Below are 23,169 nucleotides of genomic sequence, written 5' to 3'. Positions count from 1 at the left end.
AATCAACCCAGATTTCCAAATTCCAGGCTTCCAACTAATGCAACTCTAGTGTCAAAATCCCTTGCCTTTTTCTGAGAAAAGAGAAGAAAATCCCCAGGAACGTTCGCACCCTTACCTTTGTCAAGGGGAACTGGGAATATAGGGATGGGAAGCTGGCACAGAATGTGCCCTTTTGTGTGAGATGCTGACATGGGAGAGTATGTGTCATTACTCAGAGCAAAATGAGCAGTCCGTCAAGGAAAACTTTGTACAGAGGGTTAGATGATCTCATCCCAAAGGGTTTTTCTCTGACATCTCTATCTGTCTGTCTGTCTCACCATCTCTTCTTTCTCTCTCTCGATATATATCTTTTTCTGTCCCTCCCTCCTTCCCTCCCCTCCACTGCTCACTGTACTCTGGTCCTCAGGTTTATGAAGCAAACTCAGTTCCTCCCATAAGGACTTCAGTGCTGCCTCTCATTGAGGTCCTGTGCCCACCCTTTTGGCTTATGTTACATTTGCTTCCTTGTTGTTAAAATTCGGCAGTTCTAGCTGGGCGGGCTTGCTTCACGGGCAGGTAACAGAGACGCAGAGACAACGGCTGGGCAGGGAAGCTGTATTTCTTTATTCAGGAACAACGATTCATAAACTAAGACAAACTAATCACCAAACAGAACTCTGCTGTCTCTTTGCAGCGGCGCAAGCACTCTCTCCTACTCTCGAACTCAGGAACTCTCTCGGGGTTCCTTGGGGCGGGGCCAAGCGGGCCCGCGAAACTAACTGGACTGATCCAATTCTCTTGGCAGGGGAGAACTAGAACCCAATGTAAAGCATACAACAATTCCCCCTTTTCTTTTTAACTAAATGACTATAGTATCAAGGGTGTGGGGTGAACAGAAACATATATCATACAGGCATTTTTAAAAAAGAAACTGGCACAAACATGGAGAAACATGTAAGCAAGTAACAAGAACCAGTGTGCTGCCAAGGGAAGGCCTGAGGGGGCCTTTTTTTTTGCCTCTATGGGCAAAACTTTATCAGCTTAAAAAAAACATTTCTTGCCTCTGGGGGGCGTACTTGCCTTGACGGGCATTTGTATGGGGGCGGGGAATGGCCTAGAGTCCCAAAGGCAGCTGGCTGCAATTTACTTACTATGAAACAAAACTTGTTATTAGCATATTTCTAATAGAGAAGGAATTTGAGACTTTTACATATCAACAACGTCTTTTAACCTTTTGTTACACCCATTCAAGATGGAGTCAGGAAAGGAAACCTCAGGCATGAGAATAATTAGCATAGCCATTGTGCGATCTACCATTTCTAATAGAGAAGGTAATCGAGAGTTTTACACATCAATAAGTCTATTTAACCTTTTGTTTAGACCAACTTAGTTAAAATATATTGCTTGTTAACTAATTTTTACCTCGGACTTTAAGTGTAAGTTAATTTTATCTTTATGAGAATTACATTGAAAACCTTTTTCATTTAACTTTGACTAGTAAGAATTTAGCCTTAAAGCTACTGTTTACCAAACTTTAAACATACACATAAACATGGTCATTAATACACAAGGAGAGAAACCTTTGTTACGAAGACATGTCATTTTAAACACGAATTTAAATCTGTACTGTCTTAGTTGTTGGGGGGGGGTTCACCATCCAGAGGTGGCTTCCCGCGCAGCTTCACTTCTAGGAATTGCAGGTTGCAATCTCTGTACAAATCTCTGCGTACTCCAGCTTGTCTGCCTTCAGACCAGACCGGCAGCTGGAGATCTCATGTGCCCAGTTTCGGCAGGGAGCCCGGGGGTCCGGGAGGTCCGGGATCGTTCCAGAATTCATAGCAAGAGGGCAGGCGGGCCAGTTTTGTAGAAGGCGTGGGCCTAGGTGCCCAGGGGTGGCGGCCATGATAGGCCACCACGGCCCTGCCCCATGGCTCTGCCATGTCTGCTGATCTGCTCGCAGTGGCCGAGCAGCATGGAGGGATCACGTGTCCAGTGCCCTGCACCACGCGGTGGAGAGCTGGCTCCTGTGGGCTGGCCTGCGTGCTGGCATTGGGCTCCTGCGTGGTGGCATCGGGCTCCTGCGTGCTGGCATCGGGCTCCTGCGTGCTGGCATCAGGCTCCTGTGTGGTGGCATCGGGCTCTTGTGTGGTGGCGTCAGCCTCCTGTGGGCTGCGGGGCTGCGGGCGGGGTGCGCGGTGTTGTCTGGGCGCAGCCGGCTGGCTGGCTGCTTAACCAGGTGGAAACAGCAGCTCTGCACCTTGCCTCCCGCCCGCTGGCTATTCCCGCTGGCTGTTCTGAGTTCGCCCGAGCGAGTGGAAACCACAGAGTGGTCCAGAGATAAATGTTCCAGAAACAGCAAAACAGTCTCGTGAAGAAAGAGCAGAGGCCTTTGGAGATCTCTTCACAAGCAGAAGAGAAGGCCATAGTGCATAGGTAGCCAAATTGTCTTTACTTATCTGAGAGATGCGCAGGTCAGGTCCACGTGGGCACCATTTGTTGTTGAAATTCGGCAGTTCTAACTGGGCGGGCTTGCCTCACGGGCGGGTAACAGAGACGTGGAGACAACAACTGGGCAGGGAAGCTGTATTTCTTTATTCAGGAACAACGATTCATAAACTAAGACAAACTAATCACCAAACAGAACTCTGCTGTCTCTTTGCGGCGGCGCAAGCACTCTCTCCTACTCTGAACTCAGGAACTCTCTCGGGGTTCCTTGGGGCGGGGCCAAGCGGCCCGCGAAACTAACTGGACTGATCCAATTCTCTTGGCGGGGGAGAACTAGAACCCAATGTAAAGCATACAACACTTCCTCTCCTCCCCAGTGCATGCAGGACAGAAGGACAAGAGTGTTGCCTTGCCGTTTGTCTTGGAGGACGGGAAGATGAGGTCCCAGTCCTCCTCTGCCATGCTATTGGTGATTTGGGATTAGCTTTGGAAGGTCTGAGTGAGAACATTAGGAGACACCTCTCACTGAGCTGCCTGACCTGACCACTGAGTATCCCAACAGAAGTAAAGTAGTGGGGATGATAGTTGTTATGTGGACAGAACTCAGAGCTGGGCAATCCTTTCCCTGAGATGCATAGGTTAGCTGTACACTCTCTGGGCCTGTTTCCCCACTTGCAGTGGAAAACCAGGTGAGGCCATTTGTCCACTTTATTTCTGAGGCTCCTTCTCATACTTTTATACATCGAGTAAGAAAAAAATCCTGAAGAGCTTTCCACATAGTTTCAATAAAGGGGCTGGGCGGTGGAGCACTGAGTTAAGCACATGCAGTACTAAGCACAAGGACCCATGCAAGGATCCCAATCTCAAGTCCAAGTCCCCAGCTCCCTACTTGCAGGGGGGACACTTTCCAAGCAGTGAAGCAGGTCTCTTCATCTCTTTCCCTCTCTATCTACCCTCCTCTCTCCAATTTCTCTCCGTCCTATTCAATCAAATGACCACCGGGAATAGTGCACCTAGTCCCAACGATAACCCTGGAGGCAGAAGAAAAAAAAAGTCTCAATAAATATTTGCTATATTGAATTGGCAGATGTAAATATTAGACCAAATCATTATGACTGTCTCGTGTAGACGATCTGGCAGGATTGAGTTGCAGACTTTAAGTGATTTTTCTATTGCTCTGCTTATTAGATGGGAGAGAATCCATAATCGCTTCTGAGAGGAGAGTGTTTTGATGGAAACCTCCTGCAGCCCTGCCATTACACATTGTAGGCTGCCTCTAGAGCCAGAAACCCACCTGCACTCAGCTTCTTGGGGAGCACTGGTGGGGTCCAGGAACTGTGGGGTCCTCCCTGCTGCTCCAGGGGTGTGTGTGTGTGTGTGTGTGTGTGTGTGTGTGTGTGTGTGTGTTCCATTGGTGGCCTTGGGTGGAGCGGTCCTGCAGGTGGTGACATGCTTCTTCCCCGCACAGCCTTTAGGACGGCCCTCTTCAGTTAGCTCTGTGTGCTTTCTCTCCACAGAAAACAGAATCAGCTTGGCAGCCAGTGTCAGCTGGCACTGTCAGTCTCCAGTTATGTCTCCCACACAAATGAAGTTAGAGCCACCCTCCCCCAGCCCCAAACCCTGATGGAAGATGACAGTATTAGTGCAAAGGCAGCTTGTTCCTACTGTGAAATTGACCAAACAGCACCAGGGATGCAGCAGAGATCAGTGCACAGGGAGAATCAGCATAAAATGCAGACCGTACAGACTGCATTTTGCAGGGCAGTGCAGGAGTGAGAGCCAGAGGAAGGTGCCCTGGATTCAGATTGAGAAGGCAGCTGATATTTGAAGTGTGTGTGTGTGTGTGTGTGTGTGTGTGTGTGTGTGTCTGCACGCACACGCGCTGCACATGCCATTCTGCATCTTTCAGGAGGGCACAGGAGTCTTGGTGGTTTCCCCACAGGGCACACTTCTGGTGTCCCGCTCTTGATCTGATATAAAACGTGAGTAGCAGTCATCTGCACAGAACATATATGGCATTTTCTGTCTCCTCCTCCTCCTCTCCCTCCTCCTCCTCCTCCTCCTCCTTTTCTCTCTCTTTCTTCCTCTCTTCTTCCAGGGTTATTGTTGGGGTTTGGTGCTGACACTACGAATCCATTGCTCCTGGCAACTATTTTTTTCCCATTTTATTGGACAGGACAGAAATTGAGAGAGCAGGTGGAGATAAAGAGGGAGAGAAGACAATACCCGCAGACCTGCTTCACTGCTTGCTTTTGCAATGACCCTTCTGCAGGTGGGGAGTGGAGGCTCCAACCTGGGTCCGTGTGCTTCATATCATATACACTAAACTGAATGTGCCACCTCCTGGCCCCCCAAACAAATGTAGCATTTTCATCCTTTCCACTTTCTGTCCTGGCTCTGAGGCCAGTGAAGTGATAATCTTCCAGCAGGTACAACAACTCAAACCTTCCAAGGTCAGAAGATCCCAACCATGGACTGAGCTCCTGTCTCCTCTCTCCTATCTCTCCTCTTCCGTTTTACACCTTAGCTTCAGGAACAAGTTCATCACCGTTACCATGTTAATAGCCGATTTCTCTCTGCTGTTGGGTGTTTTGAGTTCCCTCACCTGTGGACACTTCCCTGTAAAAGTACAAGCACGAACCAGCATGCACTGCTTCCCCCAGAGCACACTGGGTAAGCCCTAAATCCGTGGGTGCCAACCTCCCACATGCACACCATCCCTCCACTCAGCAGATCTCCAAATGGAGTCTGCTCTAATCTGCTTAATCACTCAGCTGTAATTGAATCCTGATAGGAAGCTGGCTTTGCATCCAGAATGACTCCCCTTCCCTTGCCAAGAGGATAGTAAAGGAGCCATTTGTTTTCCCAGGGAGAAGCAGCTTGTAGATGCTTCCAAGCCTGCATGCTAAGTGATGTTGTCCAGTCTGAGGGGAAGGACACCTGGGTTGGCCACTGCCCAGGCTCACCTCTCTGTCTCTCTCCCTCTCTGTCTCTGTCTCTCTGGCTCCCTCTCTTCCTCTCTCCCTCTCTCCCTCCACCTTCTCCCCCTTTTCTCTCCCTCTCCCCCCTCCTCCCCCATTAGTGTAAACATTACAAACTCCCTGCAGTCTGGTCACCTCAAAACCAGTATTTGCCCAGGCCAACACTGTCAGCTTCACCTAGTTTCCCTGAACTCATGAGAAATGCAAACCCACAGGCCTTGAGCAAACATGGTGAATGAGAACCCTTAGAAATAGAGACCAAAATGGGTGTTTTCACAAATCTTCCAGATGAACTAATGCAGGGGAATCCCTGACCTAATGCTTTTGGTAGAAATGCGGATACCTGCACCTGCATCACTGTTTGCTAATAATAATTCACCAGAGGCCAGAGCTGGAAAGGTAGGTGAGCAGGTGTGTGAATCTGATGGGTGGGTGAAAGGATAAATTACCTAGTGGATTAGATTGGGGTGTGTGTGTGTGTGTGTGTGTGTGTGTGTGTGTGTGTGTGTGTGTGTGTGTGTACAATTTTGAAGTAATCTTAAAGATTTAGATTTAAGTTTAAAGTCAGAAAAGATAGTATTCCTGTAAATCTTTCTCCCGAGTTCCCCTGAAATGATAACTTAGATGACCAGTATTTATTTATTTAATAGCTTACAGTAAAGTTGTTGACACATGGGTAAAATGGCTCATCTCTCTACCATACATGGGTGTTTGCAATGTACTGTCTCCCCTAACCTAGATGTTTTGTTTGTTTGCTTCGTTTGTTCTGTTTTGTTTCCTCCAGGGTTAGCACTGGGGCTCAGGGCACACACTATCTGAATCCACTGCCCCTGGCCGCCATTTGTTCCATTTTATTGGATAGGACAGAGAGAAATGGAGAGAACAGGGGGAGGCAGAGATGGAGAGAGGAAAAAAGAGGCACCTGTAGACCTGCTTTGCTGCTTTAGAAGTGCCCCCCTCGCCCGTCCCTGCACGTGGAGAGTGGGGGCTAGAACCCAGACCCTTGCACAGGTCCTTGTGCTGAGTATTATGTGGGGCCCACCCCAGTTTTTTTCTGTCATCAAGCACGAGGACCCCGGCAAACCTCCATCCCATCCCTTTCCCCTTTCACACCTTCCCCAGTTTGTATTTATTGAAACTGAACAGTGAAGAATGGGAAAACATGACTAACTTTACTGTAAACTTACTGATTTCATGTAATTTTACTCAAATGTCTTTTTTTTTTTTTTTTTTACCAGATCACTGCTCAACTCTGGTGTATGGTGAGGCAGAGGGATTGAACCTGGGACTTCAGAGACTCAGGCATGAGAGTCTCTGCATAACCATTATGCTATCTACCCCTTACCCCCCTTATTTTTTACCCCAGGATATAACCTTGCTTTTGATTTTTAAAATATTCTTTTAGAACTAAGTTCCTAAATTCAGTCTCTGTCTGCTCTTCAGTAAAGACATATAGGACCCAGGGAGATAACAGCCTGTTAGAGGCTGTGGAATCAACCCATACCACCTTATAGAAGAATTTAGCAGCGCTCTGGTCTCTTGTTTTGTCTCTTTTTATATTTCAATGTTTTTAAAAATTGTATTTATTTATTGGATAGAGACAACCAGAAGTTGAGAGGGAAGGGGGAGACAGAGAGGGAGAGAGACAGAAACACACCCGCAGCCCTGCTTCACCACTCACAAAGCTTTCCCCCTGCAGGTGGGGACCAGGCATTCAAACCTGCATTTATGTGCTTGTAACAGTTGCACTCAACCAGGTGCACCACCAACCAGCCCCTCGTCTCTCTTTCTAAATAAATAAGAAAATTTTCTTAAATTGACATATAACAACCCCAAAGCATATGTTAAAACCAGAAAAAACAGCTAGTACATTTCTGGAAGATGTGCTTTCATATTATTATTATTATTATTATTTATTTGTGATTACAAAGTTGTAAAATTGCAGTGTAGAGTTCCACACCATACCACCACCAAACTTCTGGATCCCTCACCCTCCCATGGAGGACGTACTTGTAAACTAAGTAAACATTTCTTGTGCCCATGAGGCTTTGGCACCCATCAGTGCACCTTATCTACACCATCTACACTATCTACACCATGCCTCGGCCTCACGTGAGCTTAATGTGCAGCTTGACGATACGAGAATCTGGCATGAAGCCCAGCCAGTCTATCTTGGCGTTACTTTCGATCGCACCCTGTCATTTCACGAACATCTCATTAAAAATACAGCAAAGGTGGGTGCGAGGAATAACATCATTGCAAGACTGGCCAGCTCCTCATGGGGTGTGAGCGCTTCCACACTCCGATCATCATCTCTGGCATTATGCTATTCCACTGCAGAATACTGTGCCCCAGGATGGTTCCGTAGCCCCCATGTCCACTTGGTCGATTCCAAATTATATTCCTCCATGAGGATAATTTCTGGGAGCATCCGTTCCACCCCGGTTCCATGGCTGCCAGTTCTTAGCAACATCGCCCCGCCAGATATTCGTCGGGATGCGGCATCATCTAAGTTCATTTCCCACGTCTACGCTCGACCGGACCTGCCAATATACGCGGATATCTTCGCCAACCCTGTCCAACACTTGACGTCTCGTCATCCAATCTGGTCCCCTACGCCTACACTGATCTTCTCTGTTCCAGACTCTTGGAAACAGAGTTGGCAGTCAGCTGAGGTAACAACAAACACCTCATCACAGACCCCTGCAAGCGTCAACCCGGCTTTGACCTAGCATGTTATGATTGGGCCCTCCTCAATCGCTATGGAACAGGCCCAGCTAGCTCAGTCGGTAGAGCATGAGACTCTTAATCTCAGGGTCATGGGTTCGTGCCCCACATTGGGCGCCAGATGTTGTTGCGGTGGTCTGGTGTTGGGCTGCACCGCGGAGAAGAGAGCGGACGTCCAGAGCAAAGGAGTACACAAATCTTTATTATAGGATGGGGGGGGGGGGTTTGGTTCAGACCATGTGGAGCCAGCCAGCAATGGCCGACCACGGGGGGAGAGCAGGGAGCGAGACCTCAGAGAGGGAGAGCCGAGAGCCCAGAGAGAGAGAGAGGGGAGGGGTGAGGGGGCTTTTATTGGGCGACAACCAGGGGTGCCGTGTAGGGCCAGGATTGGTTGAAAGGGGGCACTCTAGGATTTTGTGGGGCATAGAAAAACCTGGGGGCGGAGACTGCATCAGAATAACTCCTCAGCAACAGGCCGGTGCACCGCTATGTTCCATCGCTGGGGAGCCAGAGAGGCCCCGAACTGCCCCTGCGGCTCCAGACAGACTATGACCCACATAGTCAACGACTGCCACCTCTCCTGATTCAAAGGAGGTCTCAAAACTTTACATCAGGCTCAACCTGACGCTGTTGACTGGCTACGGAAGAAGAGCAAACGCTAGAAGAAGAAGAAGAGTGCACCTTAGCAGCCATTACCACATTCTGGTGGTGACACCGTGCACTTCATTGCCTGCACACCTATATTTGGAGTTGTTCTCCAAATAGAGAAGATATACTTGTTTTTTTTTTATTTGTTTGTCCAATTACTTTTTATGTTTCATTTTGATGAGAGAGAAAAGAAGATACACACACATACTCAGAGAGAAAGAGACAGAGGCCAGATCAGCTCTGGTTTGTGGTGGTGCTGGGGATTAAGCCTGGGGCCTCAGAGCCTCAGGCATGAGAGTCTGTTTGCATAACCATTATATTGTCTTCCCAGCCCTTGGGAATATTTATTTATTTATAATGGACTTTAAAACAAAACGTATTATTGGATAGAGATAGAGCAAAATTGAGAGGGGAGGGAAGATAGAGAGCGAAAGAGACAGAGACACACCTGCAGTCTTGCTTCACCACTCGTGAAGCTTTCCTCCTGCATGTGGGGACCAGGGGCTTGAACGTAGGACCTTGCGCACTATAATATGTGTACTTTGAACCACATGTGCCACTGACTGGACCCTCAGCCATTTATTTTTATCAATGTGAACTCCCCAGTGCTGATTTGCACTGCTCAGCTCTGTTCAATAGTGCTCTTGGAGTGGGCTTGGGAGATTGAACCAGGACTTTGGAGCCTCAGGCATGAAATCCTGTTTGCATAACTGTCCTGCAAAACCTCCTGCAGATTTTGTTTGGGGAATCCTTGGGTATTGTCATTATTCATTGTGTTGTTGATGGTGTCTTAATTTGGCTCAATTGGCAGCCCATTCAGGTTGAAGCAGTGTCTTCCTGATGGGCCACCCTCATTGTAATTTTCCTTTATATGCAAAACTAGTAACTGGGAACTCCCTTGTACTGAGGAAATTGCTACCAGGGCTTTTCAGATAATGTCAGACAGTGCTACCTGTGTGCCCACACTAATGCATGTATTTAATAACCATCTATTCCTGGACCTAATTTCTATTCCATTGATCTAAGTGTCTACCATCTTGCCAATCTCCATTATGATAGTTTTATTTTAATTCTTGAACTTGATTATATTAAAGTCTATAACTGTCTTTTTTTGGAGTTATTTTGACAATTCTCTTCCTTTATATTTCTGCATAAACTTTAGAATTAAATAATTCTAGTTATTTAAAAAATGGCGGAGACTTTGAGATTGCACTGACTCTGTGGAGAAAATTGGGGAGAATTTATCTAGATATTTAAAATAACATTCTTTCAGCCATGTTTTACAGTTTCCAGTGTGTATATGTGTTACATATTCTTTATGTACATATATGAGAATCACAGTTAATTTAAAATTCCAGTTGAGCAGCCTAAGGGTGGCTCACTGGGCAGGGTACAGGACAGCCATGTTTATGGTCCTGAGTTTGATCCCCTGTACTTCTTTTTTTTTAGGTTTTTATTTATTTATTTTCTTGTTTATTTATTTATAAACAGGAAACACTGACAAAACCATAGTATAAGAGGGCTACAACTTTACACAATTCCCACCACCAGAACTCTGCAGAACCCATCCCCTTCCCTGATAGCTTTCCCACTCTTTAACCCTCTGTGGCTATGGACCTAAGGTCACCCTGGGATGCAGAAGAGGAGAGGTCTGGCTTCCATAATTGATTCCCCACTGAACATAGGCATTAACAGGTCGATCCATACTCCCACCCTGCCTCTCTCTTTCCCTATTGGGGCAGGGGTTCTGGGGAATCAGAGCTCCAGGACACATTGGTGGAGTTTTCTGTCCTGGGAAGTCTGGTTGGTATCTAGCATCTGGAACCTGGTGGCTGAAGAGAAATTTAACATATAAAGCCAAACAAATTGTTGACTAATCATGAACCTAAAGGCTGGAGTAGTGCAGATGAAGATTTGGCTGGGGGGTGGGGGGTGGTGGTATGTGGTGTGTGTCTCCATTCTGAAGATAGCTAGTAGGCATATTTTATTTATATTCCAAAGGGCCTGTGGCTATACTAGGGTTTTGTTTGTTTGTTTGTTTGATTGTTTCCCTGAGCTTGAAATCTGATATGCAGGTGGATCCTACTTATTGTCTGGGGAGATGATGTCATGGCTGGATAAAGTACCAAAAAACTAGATCAGGGAAGAGAATAGCTCCCTAATATGGGAAACTTTGTAAATATTGTTGACAATAAACCCCATCGATTTGATCTGGTCTGGGGCCCATATTCAGCTTAGGAGACTATGTAACCTCTGCATCCCTGTAGATCCAAGCTCACATTCTGTGGTCATGAGTAGGAACTTTCCAAGCTGCCCTAACATGAAGACCCATCTTCCTCAGGTGTAGCATAGAGTATGTTGTCCAGCCTCCCTTCAGAGGATGGACCATTCTCTACCGTTGTTGATCCAGCTGAGGGCAAGGTTCTATGAGGGCCACAAAGGGGTCTGTTTTGTTGTTCCTGATAGAGATGACTGATAACAATGGAGACAGGGATTTATTCTAGGTCTAGGCCCATTATGTCTGTTTGGGAATCTTAGGACTCCCTGACTAGAGTCCCAGCTGATGGGGTGGCCTGATAGTGACTAAAGAGTGATCGTTAAAGTATGCCAATCTCTTGCCCTTATTCAGCTTTTGCAGTCCTTGCTTTGATAAGGATAGCTTGAGAGTGAGTGAGGGAAGTATAATAGAAAATAGGTGAGCATGCTATGTAAGTCTAAGTAGACACTATTTCATTATGAATTTCATACCGACTCACTGTAGACTATTGTGTACTTTTGCTTTCAGGTATCTATTTTGCCCTAATTTATGGATGCTTGTGAACATATGCCCCATCTCATGGGACCCTATCTCATGGTCTATATCTTGGTTTGGGGACTTTGTTAGGAAGTGAACCACCTGAAATGGAATTAGAGAATCCTATGAAAGGAAAGGTCTCACCTGAGTAATGAGGGTGAAGGGTTGGTATTCCACGCCTGATGTCTCTGGACACAGTCTGAAGTGAAGCATGCTGAGGTAGCACTTGTTGCGTTGATTAGGTTGGGATCAGCAGACGCAATATCATTTGGTATGAATTGAGAGAAGCATGCAGGAAAGTGAGCCCCACTCTAGAGGTCCTAGGACTGGGGAAATAGAGGCTCTATAGAGGAAGTAGGAGGTTCCTACTGTCTTAGGGTTTAAGAAGGCAATAGAGGGGAGCCGGGCGGTAGCACAGCGGGTTAAGCGCAGGTGGCACAAAGCACAAGGATGGGCGTAAGGATCCCGGTTCCAGCCCCCGGCTCCCCACCTGCAGGGGAGTCACTTCACAGGCAGTGAAGCAGGTCTGCAGGTGTCTATCTTTCTCTCCTCCTCTCTGTCTTCCCCTCCTCTCTCCATTGCTCTCTGTCCTATCCAACAACAATAATAACTACAACAATAAAACAACAAGGGCAACAAAAGTGAATAAATAAATAAAAGAAGTATTTAAAAAAAAAAGGGAAGGCAATAGATAGTTTCTGCTATCATCAAATTATTTGGCAATTGGGTTAACTTCGATAAATTCCTTTGTTAGGATTTGCTGTATAATACACGACATCTCCATAATTTATGTTCTGCCCTGGCCTGCGGGGTCTATCAACGGAGACCTAGGGTAGGGGGCGAGAGAATGAAGGAGACAAGAGACAAAGAACGAGAGCAAGACAGGAGGTCTGGTCAAGCTCTAAAAATTTTATTTGGCAGCCGCAATATAAGCACAAACAATGAGGAAGTTCTGCTAAGGTAGTGGGGGAGGGAGGTGTTTGAGCGACTTTCCAAACAGCTAGATGGTAATCTCAGTTCCGATGGTCAGAATGTCCTCTCACTGGCTATATGAGAGACTTAGCTAAGGCCTTGACCCCCGGCAATGTTCTTTGATATTATTTGTATATAGCTGTGCCACCAGTTGCTTCTGTTCTCCCTGGTCTAAGCTTTTAAGAGAGTCAGAATATCAAAGACTCAGCCTATGGTCTGTGCATTAAAAAGCTTGAGATAGTCAGTCAAAATTTCCCCTCTCATATTAATTAAATAGTGATTTAGAGGACTACAAATTAATAGAAGTGTACATAAACACCATTCCCACCACCAAAAGACTATGTCCCATCCAATGACCCCCCTTCCCCACCCCATGAAGCCGAACATCCACCCTCACCCTCACCCCAGGGATTTTTACTTCGGTGCCCTACTCCGAATTCAGTCAAATCCTGCTATGAGTTTCCCTCTCTTGTTTTTTCTCAACTTCTGTTTATGAGTGGGATCATCCTATACTGGTCTTTATCTTTCTGACTTAGCTCACATAACATAATTCCTTCTAGCTCCATCCAAGATGGGTCAGAGAAGGTGGGTTCATTGTTCTTAATAACTGCATAGTATTCCATTGTGTATATATACCACAGCTTTCTCAGCCACTCATCTATTGCTGGGCACCTGGGTTGCTTCCAGGTTTTAGCTATTATGCATTGTGCTGCTATGAACATAGGTGTACACATATCTTTTTGGTTGGGTGTTATGGAGTCCTGGGAGTGTATCCCTAGGAGAGGAATTACTGGATCATATGGAAGGTCCATGTCTAGCCTTGTGAGAGTTTTCCAGACTGCTCTCCACAGAGGATGGACCAATTTACATTCCCCCCAGCAGTGCAGAAGGGTTCCTCTGCCCCCACAGCCTCTCAAGCATTTGTTGCTGCTGTCCTTTTTGATGTATGCAATTCTCACAGGGGTGAGGTGGTATCTCAATGTTTTCTTTCTTTGCATTTCTCTGACAATCAGTGACCTGGAGCATTTTTTCATGTGTTTGCTAGCCTTTTGGATCTCTTCTGTAGTGAATGTTCTGTTCATATTCTCTGCCCATTTTTGGACGGAGCCCCTGTAATTCTATGCCAGAGAATAAATTAATAAATCAGTCTTTTAAAATTCCACTGGCCCATTACTTATATATAGGTGTTGATTAACTTTTGTGTTTGGAGTTTATTTTATTATTTTTAGCTTTTTTTTTTTGTTTTCTTTTCCTCTATGGGCTCTGTGCCAGCACTAATAAGCTACTGTTCCTAGGGACTTTTTTATTTTCCATTTTATTGGGTACGACAGAGAGAAATTTAGAGAGGAGGGGGAGACAGCGAGAGAGAGAGAGAGAGAGAGAGAGAGAGAGAGAGAGAGAGAAAGAGAGAGAGAGATAGAGAAACCTGCAGACCTGCTTCATGGCTTGTGAAGAATCCACCTTGCAGGTGGGGAGAGGAGGCAAGAACATGGGTCCCTGCACAGGTCCTTATGCTCAGTACTATGTGCACTTAGCCAGGTGCACCACTGCCCAGCTTCCTTATATTTGTTTATTAAGTTCACGGGAGGTAAAATGAGAAAGCCGTGCCAGCACCGCTCCAGTGGGCACCCTGTGTCCTACCAGCTGAGCTGTTGTTCCACTGGTCACTTTGCATTTTGATTGTTCTATTCCACAGCCAAGCTAAACTCATTCTAGGAGAGTTGAGTCAGTTCTTTTCACTGTGGGGAGGTGGGGAGAGGGGGCTGGAGAACAACAGAGATAATCCTGCCATCTGCAAATAGAGATAGGTTCATTTATTTATTTATTGACATGTTAATCTATATTTTTCCTTGTGCATACAAGTTGATTTTTATTTCTTTATTTCTTTTCTTATCACTCAGACAAAGACATTCCGCGCAGCATTGAAAGGAGTGATAAGGGAGTTTGTCTTATCATTTCTTCTTATAAAATATGATGGATGTTCTTGCCTTTTTGCTGAGGTGTACTATCAACCTAAGGAAGTTGTCTTCTCACAATAGTATCGTAATTATCATGGATATACTCTGATTTGTTTTTAAATTTATTTATTTAGTATTGGATAGAGAGAGAGAGAGAGAGAGAGAGAAATTGAGAGGGGGGAAGATAGAGAAGGAAAGAGACAGAGACACACCTGCAGATCTGCTTCACCCCTTATGAAGCTTTCCCCCTGCAGGTGAGGACCATGTGCTTGAACCCTCATCCTTGTACACTGTAATACATATGCTTAGCCAGGTGTGCCACTGCCTGGCCCTCAAAGCACACTGAATTTTGTTAAGTGATTTTTCTTCATAAGCTGAGTTGATAATATGATTTTTTTTCTTAGTCTGATATAAATTGAAATATAATTTATGTTCAAATAAGACATTAGCATTACCTTCCTTGGATGAAATTCATTGACTATGATGTATTATCCTTTGATTGCATTGCTGAATTTTAAAATTTTCATAGGATTTTTTATAGTTATATAACTGAACAATGATATTTTTATTTTATTTTATTATTTATTTATTTATGTATCCCCTTTTGCTACCCTTGTTGTTATTGTTGTTATTGGTGTCATTGTTGTTGGATAGGACAGAGAGAAATGGAGAGAGGAGGGGAAGACAGAGAAGGGGAGAGAAAGACAGACACCTGCAGACCTGCTTCACCTCCTGTGAAGCGACTCCCCTGCAGGTGGGGAACCGGGGACTCGAACTGGGATCCTTACACGGTCCTTGCACTTTGCGCCACGTACGCTTAACCTAATGTTTGTATTTTTGAGAACATATCCTAATTTGGATATTGGTAATAATAACCTTATGAAATAAATTGTCTTTGCTTCTTATATAATTTTTTTAAATATTGCATTTATTTATGATTGGATAGAGACAGAGAGACACCTACAGCCCTGCTTCACCACTTACAAAGTTCTCTCCCTGCAGGTGGGCACCATGGGCTTCAACCTGGGCCTTTGTGCACTGTCACCTGTGCCCTCAACCAGGTGCCCCACCACCTGGACCCTTCATGGATCTCTTCTACACTTTTTTTTTCATTCTTTTTAAAAATTGTATTTTATTTGTATTCTTTTGTTCATTTCTTGATTAAAGACAGAGACATGGTGAGATGAAAGGGAGAGTTGGAGAGGGAGAGAGACCTACGGTACTACTTCACGACTTATGAAGCCTCCTCTCCCCTTGTAGGTGGGCACTGGGGCCTTGAACGTGGGTGGGTCCTTGTCCGGGGGAACATGCGTGCTCAACTAAGTGCCACCACCTGGCCCCGTTTTTTCTGTTTTCAATCACTATCATTATTATCATTAGTAGTAGCTACAACTACTACTTTACTGTTATTATCATGTTAGCCAGGTGCTCACATACCTGGCTAAGCACACATAGTACTAAGCACAAGAACCTGTGCAAGGATCTGAGTTTGAACCCAGAGCTCCCCACCTGAAGGGGGTGGGGAATGCTTCACAAACAGTGAAGCAGGGCTGCAGGTCTCTACCCCCTCCACCTTCCCCTCCTCTCAATTTCTCTATCCCATCCAATAAAATGGGAAAAAATAGACTCTAGGAGCAGTGGATTTGTAGTGCTGGCACAGAGCCCCAGCGATAACCCTGGAGGCAAAAAAAAAAAAAAGCCTGACCTGTAAATATCAGTGATTTTACTCCTCAGATAAAATTACATGAAGTTAGTCTCTGTAGTTTGGATTTCTTTCTTTCTTTCTTCCATTCTTTCTTCCATTCTTTCTTTCTTTCTTTCTTTCTTTCTTTCTTTCTTTCTTTCTTTCTTTCTTTCTTTCTTTCTTTTGTGGTTGATTTCTAACCTCACTGCCTCATGGTCAGAAAAGATACTTTTATTATAACCAAGGTGACCCACCTGGTTAATTGCACATGTTACAGTGTGCAGGGACCCAGGTTCAAGCCCCCTGACCCCCACCTGCAGGGGAAAGCTTCACAAGCAGTGAAGCATGGCTGCGGGTGCCTTTCTCTCTCCCCACCTCTCTCTTCTTCTCCTCTCAATCTCTCTCTCTGCCCTATCCAATTAAAGAAAAAAGCCACTAGGAGCACTGGATTCTTAGTGCTGGCACCAAACCCCAGTAATAACCCTGGAGGGGAAAAAATGTCTCTTTTTGCTGTCATGAGCATTTCATGATATGCATGTCTCTCTAAATGTCGTGTTAGTCGAAACCTGTAAAGGTTGATAATACAACACTCCCATTTCCATTTATTAAGAATTACTTTAAAGTTTCCCTGTACATCTCTTTAACCCAGAGGTCATTAACAACAACAACAAAAACTAGTATAGCCACAGGCCCTTTGGAATATAACTAAAAAATGCCTACTAGTTATCCGCAGAACAGAGACCCTCCCCCCCCCCCCCCAACTCTTCATCTGCACTATTCCAGCCTTTAAGTTCATGATTAGTCAACAACTTGTTTGGCTTTATATGTTAACTCCCTCTTCAGCCACCAGGTCCCAGATGCTAGCATGATGCTATCCAGTCTTCCCTGGACAGATAACCCCACCTATGTGTCTTTGAGCTCCGATTCCCCAGAAACCCACCCCACTAGGAAAAGAGAGAGGCAGGCTGGGAGTATGGACCAACCTGTCAATGCCCATGTTCAGTGGGGAAGCAATTACAGAAGCCAGACCTTCCACCTTCTGCATCCCAGGGTGACCTTGGGTCCATACTCCCAGACGGATAAAGAATAGGAAAGCTATCAAGGGAGGGAGTGGGATATGGAGTTCTAGAGGTGGGAACTGTGTGGAGTTGTACCCCTCTTATCTTATGGTTTTCTCAGTGTTTCCTTTCTATAAATAATAAATAAAAAAGAAAAGAAAAAAAAGATATATGTTAATTTCCAAGTGTCCAGAGATGTACCTGTTAATTTTATGTTACTGATTTCTGCATTGACTCTGCTCTGGCCTGACAGCACTTGCTATGATTCCTGGGCTTTGCTTTGATTGGGTCCAGAGCAAAGTCTTAGTGAATGCACCATTTGTACTTGAAGAGGCTGAGGGCCCTTGTGCTGTGCTGTGGTTTGCTCTACAAATACCAATTAGGTCAAGTCGGTCAGTAGTATTACCGTGCCATTTTGAGAAGGGCCTTGGTGAGTTCATGCACAGGGAAGGGTAAGAGCTACTTATAGAGAGCTGGCAGCAAATGGGATTCAGGTAGAATGGAGACTCAGTTTTGGATTGGAGTTCGTCTCCTTTTTATTATTTATTTTTTCTTTTTTGATGGTGGCAAGGTAGTGGTGGCTGCTCAGTCTTGACCCGTTGGGTGAAAGCTTGTTGATTTTAGCACATGACAAGCAGCCTAACCTACCCTCTTGTCACTGTTTCTGCTTCTACATCCTCAGCCCGCAAGATGGCCTTTAGGGCCTGGTCTGCATCTTTCTTCTCTGCTCTCTCTGCCTGTTCTAGCCTTTCTTGAGTAGTTGTTAAGGTAGCAGACCAGGAGCTTCTGCTGAGCCAGTGTGAGACTGGGGTAGCACGGAACTCACTTTGTAGACCTCATGCTCGTCAGCACACCAGCCCTGAGAACTCCAGAGGAAGCCAGTCTACTCATCTAACCAATGCCCTTTTCCTCTGATCACATGGGTAATGTCACCATGTAAAGCTGCTTAAAATAAAGCGGTGGCACACCTGGCTAAGCACACACGTTACAGTGCTTAAGGTCCCGGGTTCAAGCCCCTCGTCGCCACCTGCAGGGGGAAAGCTTTGCTGCTGGTGTCTCTCTGTCTCTTTCCCTCCCTATCTCCCCCTCCCTTCTCAATTTCTTTCTGTGTTTATTCAATAGTAAAAATGAGGTCTTGTTTTTATTTTTAAGTGCATAAATTAGATAAGAGCACACATTACTTCATTGCAGCTTGAGTGTACAGCACAAGACTGGAGTGCATGACTATGCTTTATAACTGTCAGTGTCCTTATGGATTTTAAATTAACTCCATTGACTCTGAGCTTAAAAAAAGTTAGGTAGGTGTGAAGTGGGGGAATCCAGGGAAGGCAGAAGTCAGGGAGATAAGCATTTGTTTTTGCCTGCTCCCCCTTCAAGGTTGTGCTTTAACTGTCATACCTCCCAGAGTGTGTTACATTAAGTTTCAAGACTGTCTTCCCTGGCCTGGCAGGGGCACACCAGGTTAAGTGCACATATCACAGTGTACAAGAACCTGGGTTCCAGCCCCTGGCCCCCACCTGTGGGGAGAAAGCTTCACAAACAGTGAAGCAGGGCTGCAGGTGTTTCTCTGTTTCTTTCACTCTTTTTTGTTTTTATTAAGTTCTATTTTTTTATATTTATTTTATTTATTTTTTCCCTTTTGTTGCCCTTGTTGTTTTATTGTTGTAGTTATTATTGTTGTCGTTGTTGGATAGGACAGAGAGAAATGGAGAGAGGGAGGGGAAGACAGAGAGGGGGAGAGAAAGACACCTGCAGACCTGCTTCACCGCCTGTGAAGTGACTCCCCTGCAGGTGGGGAGCCGGGGTTCGAACCGGGATCCTTATGCCGGTCTTTGTGCTTTGCGCCACCTGCGCTTAGCCTGCTGTACTACAGCCCGACTCCCGACTCTTTTTTTAAAATAATGTTTTAAATATATATTTATTTATTATTGGATAGAGAAAGAAAGACACTGAGAAGGGATGAGGGAGATAGAGAGGGAAAGAGAGACACTTGCAGCCCTGCTTCACCACTCTTGAAGCTTTCCCCCTGCAGGTGGGGACCCAGTTCCTACTGCACTGTGGTGTGTGCGCTTAACCGTGTGCGCCACCACTGGGCCCCTGCCTCTTTTACTCTCTATTTCCTCTTCCCCTCTCAATTTCTCTGTCTCTCTCCAATAAACAAATAAATAAATTTTTTTTAAAAAATCATTTTCCTCCTGCTCCTGTTATCAACTGAAACTTCTCTCCCTCCTCCAACTCAGTCTCATTGGAACCCCTGGACAGAATGAGCTTTATGGATGTGGATTCCAAAGCGAGAGTGACTGTGTAGTCAGTACACAGTCTGGAGTGTGCAACACGTCGTCAGTCACTGTCTCTTAGGTGCCACCCCCCAACACACACACACACACACACACACACACACACACACACACACACACACCCTGATTCAGTAGAGCCCCCTGGGAGGGCTGTTTGTACTGAGCTCACAGCCCCCACCCGCTCCCCAGCCACTTCCCCTGAGTCCTTGGGCCTCACTCTGCAGGATGGGTATTGACACTCTTGTTTTCTTTTCTCAAACAGGTGGGCTCTGCATTGCCCAGTCCGTGAGAATCCCCCAAGAGCGCAAAGACAGGACCATTGACTTTGATAGGATTATCAAACAACTCCTGGACACCCCCAACTCCAGGGCCGTCGTGATCTTTGCCAACGATGAGGATATAAAGTAAGGCTGTCTGGTGAGATCCCTTCCTCCGTGTGGTGTGCATGCTGCCACTCGAGATGCCAGCAAGCTCAGGGTCCTGGCAGAGACGGGGGAGCCAGTGCAGGGTCTGGGTCTGATCTCTGCCTTTTGGGGAGGCAAAGTCTCCTGTCTCCTGTCTCAAAAACCATGGGGTGGTGGCTTGTGGCGGCCACAGAGTTCCCCTACCAGTGTAAGGAACGCACTTAATCATGGGGACAAAAGAAGAAAAGAAAAGAAAAAGCCAGAAGTCCTCTTAAAGATTCTTTTATTAAATATATTTATATATCGAAGCATAATAGAATTCAGCCAAAGTGTGCCTCTTCTTCATGTAAAATGACAGTGTTATCACTGTTGCGTGATAAGACATGTCATTGTGTCTCACAAACACAGCAGAGTTGCTGCTGCTCTAGTCCCTGTAGGTTCAAAAGCAAGCTCGGTGCTTCTCTTTGTCCTCCAACCCAGCTAGACTTCCCTGGCCTCAGCATGATACTCCTGGGAGTGAAAAGTCTCACTGTCATCCTGACTTCCCTCTCATCCTCCTGCCTTCCTTTGTGGGCCAGCCTTGTAGAAGTCATCTGTGGTATGTCACTAGATCACAGATAGTCCCAGCTTCCCTTTCTGAGGACGACTAGCCTTGTCTAGAATTGTTCCCCTCCTGTCCCCTCCCCTCTGCTCCCATTCCCTTCCCTTCCCTTTCCCATAGCTCTTTCCAGGATTTTTTTTTTCTCTTTTTGCCTCCAGGGTTATCGCTGGGGCTCAGTGCTGTGCTGCAATCCACTGCTCTCCTCTCCTTTCCTCTCTTCTATCCCTCTCTCTTATCCTACAATAGTGTTTTTACTTGATTCAAAACTCAAAAATTATAGACAAGATCTACATTAAAAAAATCCATCCGGGGGGGGGGGAAATTGGGCGGTAGCATAGTGGGTTAAATGCACATGGCACAAAACACAAGGACCTGAGTAAGGACCCCGGTTCGAGTCCCTGGCTCCCCACCTGCAAGGGGTCACTTTGCAAGCAGTGAATTAGGTCTGCAGGTATCTATCTTTCTCTCCCCACTCTTTCTTCCCCTCCTCTCTCTGTTCTATCCAACAACAATGACAGCAATAAGAACAGCAATAATAACAACAACAAGGATTAAACAACAAGGGCAAAAAAAATGGGGGGGGGTTGGCCTCTAGGAGCAGTGGATTGTAGTGTAGGCACTGAGCCCCAGTGATAACCCTGAAGGCAAAAAGTAAAAAAATCCTGGATAGAGCTATGGAACAAATTCATGATTATTGTTGTTGTTATAAGCCTCCCTGCTTCTTGTTCTCCCCATAAATACAGTGAGCACCCCCCCACACACACACACACACACACACTCCCTTTATGGCTTTACTTCATGCTGCCTTCCTAGTCTTTCTCCCAGCCTTTCCATGGTGTGTTTCCTCTTCTGTCTGTCTCGGTGTCCCCTTGTCCCCTAGTGCGGGGGGGGGGGGGGGGCATCTCCTGGCCTTTCATTATTCCAGCACCAGCCCAGGAGCTGCTGCCCAGGGCAGGTCTGTCTGGACAATGTTGCTTTGGCAAGCACTTTCTAAAAACACTCACCATCATGGCTTTAAAATGCCTCTGGCGTTATTCTGCATTAGTGGAGGTTTATTGTATGTCTGTGTTCTCCACTGGCCTGTAAGTATCATCAGGACAGAGATAATGCCTTCTTCTGTCTCCTCAATCTTTTTTACACTTTAGTGCATAGCTGTGAAGCATTAGTGACTAGCTTTTTGAATGAATGAAATACCTGGTCGAATGCCCACCATTTTGTGATTTAATTCTCTCTCTATCTCACTCTCTACTTCATAAGGCTTTAACAGACCCCTTTGTAGCTTTCAGGCTTACTGATAATCACCCATTTCTCCACCCAAAATGCTTGAGGCTAGTCCTTCAAGATGTCCTGGGCCCTTTGCCATGATCACTGTGTTCCTGGTGGTTTTCCTCCTCTGCCTGTTGGGATGTGTCTGCCCTCTGCTGATCTATTTCAAACCTGCTCTTCACATGTCACCTCTCACATGTGTCATTTCTCTCCTAACAAAGTGGCGGTGCAGGAGCTCAAAGGCCACTGTTCTTCTCTGGTTGATATTATAGATATTTAAGGGATTTTTCTTGGGGGTCAGGCGGTGGCACATCCGGTTAAGCATACACACTGCAGTGCACAAGGACCCAGGTTCAAACCCCTGGTCCCTATCTGCAGGGGAAAGGCTTCATGAGTGAAGCAGGGCTACAGATGTCTCTCTCTCCCTCCCCCCCCCCCGATTTTTGTCTCTATCCAATAATAAATTAATTTAAAAGAATTTTATTTAAAAAAGAGATTTTTCTTTTGTTGAGGACCATTTTCATTCTTTCTGATAAAAATTGAGACTGAAAGAAACAAAGAGAGAGACAGACACATACACACCCAGAGAGAAAAAGAGACGTCTGCAGCACAGCTTCACAGATTATGAAGCGCTCCCCTTGCAGTGACCTATTTTATACATTTTCCGTGTAATGCATCGGTAAGGTGTGACCTCTTGCTTATGCTTACATACATTGTGCATGTCACATGGAAAATTTCCCACAGGGGCCGGGCAGTGGCACACCAGGTTAAGTGCACATAGTACAAAGCACAAGGGTCCCGGTTCAAACCCCCAGCTCCCCACCTGCAGGGGTGGTCGCTTCACAAGCAGCGAAGCAAGACTACAAGTGTCTGTCTTTCTCTTCCCCTCTCTCTGTCTGCCTCTCCTTTCTCATCTTCTCTCTGTCCTATATTATAGAGAAAAAAAAAAAAAAACATGGCCACCAGGAGCAGTTGATTTGTAGAGCTGGCACTGAGCCCCAACGATAACCCTGGGGGCAAGAAGAAAAGAAACATTCCCCCCAAATGGGGACTCATTTTTATTGTTGGTGTTGTGATAATAACAACAACAACAATAATAATAATAATTTTTATTACAGCATTAGGGCCTCATGAATGTGTCATGTCTCTGCTTCCGAGTCAGTTTTTCTTTCAGATAGAGAGACAGAGTGAAGGAGAGATACCACTGCCTAGAACTCCTCCCCATACTGTGCCACTTCCTGTGTAGTCCCGGAGTTTAGACCTAGATGGAAAACAAGGAGAAGCAGACACCCTGCCTAGTGGCCTCTAACTCTAGCATCCTGCTCTTGACCTAAGGTGGCTTGAGGTTTGCGCTG

The 23,169-nt window shown here is 45.8% G+C and overlaps 1 protein-coding gene across 1 annotated transcript in view; it reads left to right on the top strand.

The window, feature by feature from the left end:
- GRM7 (glutamate metabotropic receptor 7) overlaps positions 1-23,169 on the top strand; it is an 872,294-nt gene that overhangs the window by 513,877 nt on the left and 335,248 nt on the right. The window contains exon 3 of the mRNA XM_060180786.1: positions 19,806-19,947. Within this exon, the coding sequence (XP_060036769.1) occupies positions 19,806-19,947 (142 nt within the window). The remainder of the gene's footprint in view (positions 1-19,805; positions 19,948-23,169) is intronic.

The sequence above is a fragment of the Erinaceus europaeus genome, chromosome 21 (assembly GCF_950295315.1).
Source record: "Erinaceus europaeus chromosome 21, mEriEur2.1, whole genome shotgun sequence".
In the NCBI taxonomy this organism is placed as follows: Eukaryota; Metazoa; Chordata; class Mammalia; order Eulipotyphla; family Erinaceidae; genus Erinaceus; species Erinaceus europaeus.
The sequence above is the reverse complement of the archived record's forward strand: the minus strand, read 5'-3'. Positions and strand labels throughout refer to the sequence as shown.